The sequence below is a fragment of the Zonotrichia albicollis genome, chromosome 21, assembly GCF_047830755.1.
Source record: "Zonotrichia albicollis isolate bZonAlb1 chromosome 21, bZonAlb1.hap1, whole genome shotgun sequence".
NCBI lineage: Eukaryota > Metazoa > Chordata > Aves > Passeriformes > Passerellidae > Zonotrichia > Zonotrichia albicollis.
The window spans coordinates 6,895,809-6,906,176 of NC_133839.1; the positions used below are offsets into that span (position 1 = coordinate 6,895,809).

At 43.9% G+C, this 10,368-nt stretch overlaps 1 protein-coding gene across 1 annotated transcript; it reads left to right on the forward strand.

Annotated features, from left to right (window-relative positions):
- The first annotated feature begins 254 nt into the window (after positions 1 to 254).
- SET (SET nuclear proto-oncogene) lies at positions 255 to 9,970 on the forward strand. Its single transcript, XM_074556046.1, has 8 exons — positions 255 to 650; positions 1,813 to 1,870; positions 2,823 to 2,965; positions 3,569 to 3,672; positions 3,840 to 3,953; positions 5,243 to 5,413; positions 5,508 to 5,654; positions 6,552 to 9,970. Exons 1-8 carry the CDS (start codon positions 578 to 580, stop codon positions 6,573 to 6,575), a joined length of 834 nt encoding a protein of 277 aa, XP_074412147.1. The 5' UTR covers positions 255 to 577; the 3' UTR covers positions 6,576 to 9,970.
- The last annotated feature ends 398 nt before the right edge of the window (positions 9,971 to 10,368 follow it).

Genomic DNA, 10,368 nt, shown 5'->3' on the forward strand with positions numbered 1-10,368 from the left:
CTACACACCCCGCGCGCGCCCCCGCCCTCCCGCGCGCGCCGTCCTCTGTGTCTCCGCGCCGCGGCCACGCCCCCCCAACGCTCTCCGACCAATGAGCGCCCAGCTCGGGGCGGTCGGGGGGCGCGGCCTCTCCACGGCTGCGCACGCGGGACCTCCCCGGCGTGTGTGTGTGTGCGGAGAGCAGTGCGCCTGCGCATCGTACCGCCCGCGGCACAGCGCGCCCGGGGCGGGGGGCTCGGTGCGCACGCGCGGTACGGCCGCCGTGGCCCGGCCGGGCGGAGGGGGGGGCCGCGCATGCGCGCCGCGTGCCCGCCCCTCGCCAGCAGCAGAGGAGGAGGTGGCGGTGGCGGCTCTGGGCGAGGGAGCGCGAGGGGAGTGAGAGGCGCCGTTGCTGCCCCGGTATCCGGCAGGACCGCGCGGAGGAGGCGGGAGCGCCCCGGCGGCGGAGGGACCTGAGTGGCGACGGCAGCAGCAGCAGCACCAGCAGGAGGAGTCAGTGCCCGGCCCCCCCCCCCCCGCGCAGCCCCGTTGCAGCCCCCCCCCTCCCTCCCGCCCTCCGCGCTCCGCAGCCACCAACATGTCGGCGCCGGCGGCCAAAGTCAGTAAGAAGGAGCTGAACTCCAACCACGATGGGGCCGACGAGACCTCAGGTGAGGCCGCGCCGGGGGCGGGACGGGAATGGCGGCAGCCGGCGCGGCCTCCGCCTCGCGCCGACCGCCATTTTCCCCCGCCGCACGGGCCGCGGCCGCGCCGGGGGCGGGCGGAGCGCGGGCCCGGCCGGGCGGATGTGCAGGCCCGGCGGCGGCGGGAGGAGGCCATGTTAGCGCCCTTTTGTCTGCGCTGCCGGCCCGGCTTCCCTCCCCGCGGGGCCGGGCGGGGGGCGCTGCGGCTCGGCGGAGCAGCGGGACCCCCCCGCCGCCCCTCCCGGAGCAGCATCCGCGGAGCCTCATTGTGCTCCGCCGCCGCCGCCATGATGCGCCGCCGCCTCCCGCGCCGGCCGCGGCCGCGTGGTGCTGCCGGGCCGCGCGGGGATGGAGCGGCGGAGACACGCGGTGCTGGGGCCGCCCGCGCCGGCCCCACGTGCGATCTCGGCTTTTAAAGGTCGGGGTTGCCCCCGGCCGCGGCGCCTTCCCCACGTGCGTCCTCCGCGCCGGGGGAGGCTGAGCTGTCCCCGAGCGCGGGCCGGGCCGGGCGGGACGCGCACCGGGCGCTGCTCCGCTCCGGCCGCTTCCCGCTGCCGCTCATTCATCTCCCGCGCGGTGGGTAAACAGCGCTCCGTAAGCCCGGCCTCGGCCAAACTTGGTCCAGGGGAAGTGCCCTTCAGAAAATTCCAGCCAAACGGCGGCTTTCGCGGCTCTTTCGTTTGTAACCGGATTTTTGAACGTTCTTTTCGGTTTTTGGAAGGTGATGTGTAGCCAGATAGGCTATTTCTATTGATATTCCAGCGCTCTGTAAATTGCTTTACGTTTCTTCAGATGTGTTGGTCGTAGCAAATGTGGCTTACAACTTTTTAATTAAAATGTTATTGGCTTGTAATTTAAGTTGGCTTGTAAAACAGTGTAGCGGGATGTGAGCTGTGGTTTCTAAGGGTGAACTCAGTTTAAGGGCTTTTTTATCAAACTTTGCTGCACTTCAGCTGCAGCACGCCCTGTAAAGCTGGTGCTTTCAGGCCTTGTAACTCTTGTGACATTTAATAGAAATACCCGAGAACTTCTACAGTAGGTCACTAGAGAGTTTCTCAAAGAGAAACCTCAGGTGATTTGTCAGGCTTGTGAATGAAGGGATATTGACACATTTTCATCTGTTTTTCAGAAAAAGAGCAACAGGAAGCAATTGAACACATTGATGAAGTACAGAATGAAATAGACAGGTAAACGTTCTCAAACTTTTAAAATGTTTTAGCAGAAATCGAAATGTAGCTGACAAAAGTGAAAGAGTTGAGTAAAGTGAGCGCTCAGTAGTGCTCGCTGTCTTTGAACTCTGCCAAGATATACCTGTGTTCTGACTTGATTAGAGACATTAAAATAACAAAGAAGTGTCCTGGTTTCTTGCTTAATTGTGTATAATTAAAGAGGTAGAACTTGAGTTTAAAATTTTTAATTAATTGTGGTATTTTTGATAATAGAAGTGTATTTCACCCTGGCTTCTCAAGTTAATGTGTAAGCTGTTTGGCTGAAGTATTTCCCTGTTAGCAAGCAGAACGAAACACTTGGCTGAAAAGTCAGCTTTTATTATACATTTTTATTATAATATTCATGTGCTTATGCAGTAATATGCAGAAAATGTCTCTGAGGTGTTAATTTTATATGCCAAAACTCTTGGGGCTGTGGGTTCTGTGTCAGTCCCTGCCTGCATGTTCTCTCCATGCCTGGTGTCCTGCAGGGACTGCAGGTGGCTGTTTGGGCTGGGAATGTGTGAAGCTGTTGCAGTGTGAGGGCTTTGCCTTTTTAACAGCTCAGTTTAAAGTCTTCAGGTTTTACTTGCACAAGGTGCAGAATTTCTTTGCTGTAGCTTCCTTGCCATTCTAAAAGTTTTGGGGGGCAGGTGATAGGGCTGTGTTACCCTTCTGCACGTTTTATGCAGGCAAAATGTTCAAGATAAAACACTGCTTTGTGTTTAGAAGGTTCCATTCAGACCAGTGAGATTGCTTCTGGCAGAGTGCTTTTTTGACAGTTGTTACAGCTCTGAGCTTCTGGGGTTTTTGGGACACTTCATGTGCAGAATATCGCAGACTGGTTTTATCAAACTTTTAGTTAACTGCTCTGATGTGTCCTTAAATTCCAGTTCTCTCCCTGTGGTTAACATGACTCTTTCTCCTACAGACTGAATGAACAAGCCAGTGAGGAAATTTTGAAAGTAGAACAGAAATACAACAAACTCCGCCAACCATTCTTCCAGAAGAGGTCAGAATTGATCGCCAAAATCCCGAATTTCTGGGTAACAACATTTGTCAACCACCCACAAGGTACATTCTTAACAGCCCTCTTTTTCTCCCCCTGTAAATTCAGTGTTTGCTTGTTTGTTATGTGAGTGCCTTAAATCTCTGATGGTCTTGTGGAGTTGTTACTAAGCATACAACACTTTTCCTCTGTCCTAGATTTAATTTTTTAAGCTTTTTCTTTCTTTGGCCTTGTTGGCCAAAAGAACATCTTGTTTACTAAATACTTAAATCCTGAAATTTCTTTCTGCACTTTAAATTGCAAGTTTCTCACTTTATTCAGTTCATTGGAAACTTAGAGCAAAACAAACAAACAAACCAAAATTGTCTCAGATTGTTTGGGTGTTTTTTACTGGGAAGTGAGCTCCTTGGGACTCCTGACAGTAAACTTTGTACAAAACAAGTTTGTGGACTGCTTAGATTGGGCAAACTACATGTATGAAAATCTGTTTGAGAGGGAAGGGTGGGTATGTGTGGGTAGGCTGTTGGCTGGTAACTTGAAAAGAAGGAGCCATGAGGAGTTGGTTTGGACAGATGTGTTGCTTTTTAGATCTTCCTGGCTGTCAGTTTCTGTGCTTTGCCTGCCTGTTTCATGCCTTTGTTAATGTGGGATTCCTCTTTCTCTCTCAGTATCTGCACTGCTGGGAGAAGAAGATGAGGAAGCACTGCATTACTTGACCAGAGTTGAGGTGACAGAATTTGAAGACATCAAATCAGGTTACAGAATAGATTTTGTAAGTACTTTAAATGGTTCATTCATTTGTGATTTTGCTGTTGTTTTTTTTTAATGTAATTGCATGTTGGGTTGTAGTTTATAACTTAAATCTCCACAGTTACCTGTATGACTTGTTATGTGTGTTTCCATTCTGTGAGTTCTTACTCTTTGCTTTCCACTCTGCAGTATTTTGATGAGAATCCCTACTTTGAAAATAAAGTTCTCTCCAAAGAGTTTCACCTCAATGAAAGTGGAGACCCATCTTCAAAATCGACTGAGATCAAATGGAAATCTGGAAAGGTAAGGATTGCATCTGGGAGAGCACAAGTGTGACCAAGTGAAAACATTACTAAGTGCATTAGCCTTTCTATTCCTTGGCCAGGATCTCTAGACTGTGTTGTGTAGTTTACTTAAAATAACTGTTAAATTAAGAATTCCAAGGACAACAGGTTTAGGAGCGTAAGATATCAATGTGTGATCTTGTTTTATATTTTTCTCTATTTCTTTGACATCATTTTCAGATGCCACACCTTTTGTAGAATTTACAGCCATAATAATGTGGGCATACCTGTCACCCAGGCAGTGTTCAAGAATCATTAATTTACTGCAGTTTATTTCTGTAGAAGTTCTTCAGTGTTATCCTGAAGATTTTGAACTGAGTTTTTAAAAGTAGAGCTGAGGCTTGCAGCTAAATTGCAGCTTGTTTTGTCACTCTCAGACCAAGGAGAAAATTTAATGGTTTTCGTATTGAGAACTAGAACATTTCTTCTTGTACCAGAAATTGCATTCCTGTGCAGACCAGTCGTGTGATCTTTGCAATGCTGCACAAAATCAGTGTGAATTCTGCTTTGTTCTTCTTAAACAGTCTAACCTGTAAATGTTGTTGTTCTGTCAGGAGAAAAAACACTGGAAGTGTGGTGTAACCATATGGTCAAAGAAATAATTTTTTAAATTTCAGGCTTAACAAAAAGATTGTTACAAACTTACTACTTACTACTTCTTTCCTAGGGTAAGGTGATAGATACAGACCTTACATGTATTCTTGTGACCATGTGCTTTAGCAGATTTTTGTGGAGATTTTTTGCACTTACTACAGAGAGTGGCCTGAAGATTGCAGAATGGGAAATCTTAGGCAAAAAGGCCTAGGCAGGTCTTTATATCCAAATGCTAAAAGAGCTTAGAGGTGTGGAGACTTTCTTGAATTGGCTGTATGTAGTAGTTGTTGAAATTACAACTACTCTAAATGGCATTTAGTCATTGTGAGACCTTGTAAGTTCAGTGTGTCATTAAATATTTGTCATTCTTGTGTTTCCCTGAGATAGGGAAACGTAAATGAAATGTGAGATTATGTGAGTTTCAGTGTTCCAGTGGAGGCCATTAAAAGAAACCAGTGGGTTTACTGTTCTCTCATGTTTATGAGAAATGCAATATCTTCTGTCAGTTGTTTGGGCTTCAGATTTACCCTTGAAGAGGGAGGGGAAAGTGACTTCTTAGGGTTGTTTAGACAAGTGCATTTTTTAAATAGTGCTTATAGGAAAAAAAAAACCATAAAAAGACAGCTTTAGGGAACTTCTTAACTTTCTTTTCAGGACCTGACAAAACGTTCAAGCCAGACACAGAACAAAGCCAGTAGGAAGAGGCAGCATGAAGAGCCAGAAAGCTTCTTCACCTGGTTCACTGACCACTCTGATGCAGGGGCTGATGAGCTAGGAGAAGTCATCAAGGATGACATCTGGCCAAACCCTCTACAGTACTACTTGGTAGGTACAGCCCTGAGCAGGGCATTGCACCCACAGCAGCTCTGGGAAAAAGGGAATTTCATCACTGAATTGATGTTGCAAATGTGTCTTTAAGGTTCCTGATATGGATGATGAAGAAGGGGAGGGAGAGGAGGATGACGATGATGATGAAGAGGAGGAAGGATTAGAGGATATTGATGAAGAAGGAGATGAAGATGAGGGAGAGGAGGATGAAGATGATGATGAGGGAGAGGAAGGAGAGGTGAGTAATCTTGCCCTTCATGCCATTTGTGTGCTGTTTGAGAGGGATCTTGTAAGAATACCAATTGTGGCAAAGCTGACCTGGCTCTTTTCTGCACCCCAAGGTGTAAGAACTGTGACTGCATTAACTTGAGTGGTTTCAGGCAGCAGTAACTATGTTTGTGTATATGAGAGACAGTGGAACACATAGTTTCAGTAAATCTGTAAGGGAAGTGCTCTAGGAGAACTAGGATGTGAATGTGACAAAATTCCTTCTTCATTACTGAGCATTCTAGCAATGCTTTACATATAAATGGCTTTTGTTGATGGATCCAGTCATCCTTCCCACTTGGTTCATTTCTGCTTATGGCCAGCCTAGCTAACGCTTTCTGTTGGGTTCAGGAATTGAATCTTTGCTTTAGTAGTAAGTGGGATTTCAGGTTCAGCATCCAGGGTGTTGGGAATTAGTTTAGAATGTCTTTGTTTTTTGAAACTGGGTGTGGTGTGTCTGACTTCCAGCAGCACAAACCCCGTGCAGTGAGAGGAGGGCTGTGCTGGGCTCTGTTCTATAACCTAGAATTTGGCATGTGAAAGGTGCAGCATTTTGGTTTTTATGAGTTTTAGTGAGGGGGAAAAGATGACCCCTTCGTTTTCCACATGTTAAACTTGTGTCAGTGCTTGTAGTGATTCTAAGTCACAGTTTCTCAAACCTCTGATGTGTTTTCCTGGGACACCCAGGGAGTGAGTGATTTCTGTGTGCTCAGTAGTTGGGCACCCAGGGCAGGTGTTACCATCCTATAGTGAGGGAAGAGATGATCACAGAGCACCATGAGTAGCACTGTAAAAAGTTCTGGTCACTGCATTTGCTATCTGAAGTTTAGTGATTAGATTTATTTAATTCTTGCTTATCTTTCAACAGGAGGATGAAGGAGAAGATGACTAATTGAACACTGATGGATTCCAAACCCCCTTTTTACCTTTTTAATTTTTCTCCAGTCCCTGGGAGCAAGTTGCTGTCTTTTTTTTCTCGTGCTCAGTCGCCTTGTTCTCTTGAGGTCTCTTTTTCTCTCCTCTACACCATGGTTCACGATTTCTTTTGGGGAAATATCTTGAGCAGAATACAGTGGAAAAGAATCTACCAGTTTCTGTTTCAAGTTCATTTTTATCCCTTTCTGTCTCAAAACAAAAACTTTATGAATTCAACACACCATGTTCTGTGGGAAAAAAGAAAACCTTCTGCTCCCTTCACTCTGCTGGAAGCTGAAGAGTGCTAGGCCCCTGTGTAGTAGTGCATAGAATCTAGCTTTTTTCCTTCTTTCTCTGTATATTGGGCTCAGAGATTACACTGTGTCTCTATGTGAATATGGACAGTTAGCATTTACCAACATGTATCTGTCTACTTTCTCTTGTTTAAAAAAAAAGAAAAAACGACAAAAAAATAAAAATAAAAATGGGGTTATAGAAGGTCAGCCGGGGTGGGTTTCAGAAGTTTGGGTGGGTTAAGTGGGCATTTTGACAACATGGCTTCTTCTCCTTTGGCATGTTTAATTGTGATGTTTAACAAACATCCTTGCAGTTTAAGATGACACTTTTAAAATAAAATCTTCTCCTAATGATGACTTTGAGCCCTGCCACTTGATGGAGAATCAGCAGAACCTGTAGGATCTTATTTGGAATTGACATTCTCTATTGTAATTTTGTTCTTGTTTATTTTTAATTTTTTTTGTTTTGGTTTTTTTTTGGTGGTTTTTTTCCTTTTTTTCTTTTTGGTTTTTTTTTTTTTTGTTTTCACTGGAAAGGAAAGAAAGATGCTCAGTTTTAAACGTTAAAGTGTACAAGTTGCTTTGTTACAATAAAACTAAATGTGTACACAAAGGGACTGGTTGGTCTTCACTGAAAGAAACAGCTTTTATATCCTATTTAGAACTTGCTGTAGTTTCTTGGCATTTTTGGGGGCATTTGTCAGTATTTCTGTAGTGCAGTGCAGCCTTGTGGTTGTGTGGACTGAACCAGTTCATGTAGTTCCCTCTATTTCAGTACCTGTAAAGTGTTTCCTGTGGTAGTTCCTACTGCACACTGACTCTTGAGTTCCTGTAGGGTCATGTGCTGTGTGTGAAGACACAGGTATTTGTTCATGTTTTGCAAAAAGGAAAGTCACTCGATTTGTAGAATTTGTAGTAATTTGCAGTACTGTATCTCCAGTACATCAGTTTGCATGAAAATACCATGCAAGCTCAGAATAAAAAGACCAAGGGGTGGTTTTAAAAATATTTGGGTGGTTTTGTAAGTCTTTTCAGTTGAAAACAAATCTTAATTGCAAGCTAATTTGGGGGCTATTTCAAAGAGCAAGATTCTTAGTAAAGTTCATGTATAAAAAGTTGCTACTTCACTGCTTTTTTTTTCTTGGTAGCAGCATGTATATGTGCTTTAGATACACTGTACTCTCATTTTAAGAGACTGCATTTGAGAACTTGTAAGAATTTCACATAAGAGGGTGTTGGAACTGGTATTCCACAAAATGTAATGGAATTTGTTTTAACATGCTTTGCTTTTGAAATATTTAAGAAAAAATGTTCTATCAGCTCATCTGAAATTCAAACAGCTCTTTGGATGTGTAGAAAAGACTGTCTTCTGGGAAGACTTGTTATATTCTCTGATTCCTTTTCCTCACAGAATTTGCTGTAGTCAAATTCAGCTTTTTTTGATGCTTAAGAATACACTTGGCAGAACAAGATCAATGTCTGGTTGAGACGTGCACAAATAACGTGTGAGGGAAAACATTCTGTAAGTGTGTGGTCCAGCTTGGATTCAATCCAGTTATCAGAGACAATGCAACGTCCAGTCTCATGTGATCAATGCAAAAATAAGACAACCATGTACTTTATTCCATCTCAACAAAAGCTTCTGCCCTCATCCTGCTTTGCAGAGCCAAGTACAACGTTGATCAGTAATGGTTTCTTACCATCTAGAGAGAGAAGGAACAAAACCCATGAAGTCCTATAAATTTTAGTGTTTTTTAATTTGATTCCTTTTTGTTGTAAGTTTGAAATTAGCTTCCTGTTGTGGTAGAGGGTCGATGTGCTGTTTCTTGCCATGATGCCTCATTACTTAATTTTTATGTAGTCCTAATTGTAGTTCCTCAAGGAAAATTATCTTTTGCTAGTCTTGAATGCTTTAGGAAAAATATTGTGCCATTGTTGTTCCATCCCTGTTGGTTACTAGCAGAAAACTTACAAAAACTGTTTTGAAAGTAATCAAAGCTTCAGGCTCTGTAAAGTCAAATAGCAGGAACAAGAAATGAGAAGTCTGGATAATTAAATGCTACTTAAGAGATTTTTTCTTGCGCATTCTTTAGGATTTTACAGGGTGCCAAAATACTCTTGCTACTGTACTGATAATACTGAATTTGCTGTGAAACTTGAGGGTTTACTCCTGGCAACAGCTAAAGAGTAAACTGGTAAAAGAATAAACCATATTAGTTAAGTGTTATTTTAATTTTTTTTTTCCTAGCATGGAAATGATTAGGGATTAACACATTTTTTTGCAATGCTCAAGAAATACTACAGCTGGCCATCGTGTGCTCTGACTGTTCACTTAATGTCTAATTTGGCTGAATATATGTAATGGGTGTCCATTTTTTACTGGATTTATTTTATATGTGTATAAAGAGCTTTTTAAAAGACATCTACCTTGGATAATAATGGGAGATTCATTCTTATCAAATATCATTAATTCCCCGCTGCTTGAGTTCCTCACATACAGTTAATCCCACCATGTGAAATTTGTCACAGGTGGTAAATGACTTCAGGTTTTTTGGCTTGAATTTCCAGGGCTAGAACATAAGGGTTGGCAGCAATTTAATAAAGCTGCTGTGCTGGGGCTATATGGCCTAACTATCTCAAAGGTTATTTTTAAATTTAATTGCTATAAAATGGAATCTTTTGTCTGTAATTTCTCGTGCCAAAGGAAACAAATACAGCTGAGTGTGTAAATACAGCCAGGAAGGTTTGGGGTTTTTAAAGAGATTATCTGTGTACTTATTCATACTTGTCAACATAGTTTCTGTCCCTGTAAACAAGCATTATCTGAATCGATTTCTCAGTCATTTATGATATTCATTTGAATCTGTAAGCTCTTTGTACCACACTAAACCAGGTGCATAAGGATAGTTCTTTGTTTATTGGATACTGTTCCTGAATTTTGAAGCCATGTTGTTTTTTGTTTTGGTTTGTTTTTTGTTTTTTTAAAGAGAATGAAATCAATGAAATAATTTCTCTGCTGTACCTTCAAGCTATCCTTCTGTTTGAAGGAATTAAAATACATTTAACTGTTACTTGATGTTACCATTTCTAAGAGTCTTTTTCAAAATAATCAAGTTTTTTAGTCCCAAACTCAAATCTTTAGTCCCAAACACAATCTTTGACGGGTGATGTGGAGATCGCAGTGAGGGGAGATCGCAGGTGCCTGGTACACACCACTTGCTTCCTGCGGGAAACAGATTTACCCTTATGTCCTTCCTCCCTCTCCTGGACTAAAAATTAAAACTTTTAAGGCTTTTTCTTGATCATCACCTTTTCCGCGTGCTCTCTGGGGTATAACGGAGGACAGGGACTGCCGGTTCAAGGTCGGGACGCGCCTTTGGCCCCCGCCCTGCTCCGGGAACCCCCAAAGAGTCCGCGCTGCTCCCGGGCCGGTGCCGCCGCCCCTCGCCGGCTCTGGGCAGGGCCTGAGCCGGA

Coding starts and splice junctions, on each gene's coding strand:
- SET (XM_074556046.1), top strand. CDS start 578: ATGTCGGCGCCGGCGGCCAAAGTCAGTAAGAAGGAGCTGAACTCCAAC. Junction 3,673..3,839: donor CAGGTTACAGAATAGATTTT/GTAAGTACTTTA, acceptor TCCACTCTGCAG/TATTTTGATGAGAATCCCTA. Junction 3,954..5,242: donor TCAAATGGAAATCTGGAAAG/GTAAGGATTGCA, acceptor CTTTCTTTTCAG/GACCTGACAAAACGTTCAAG.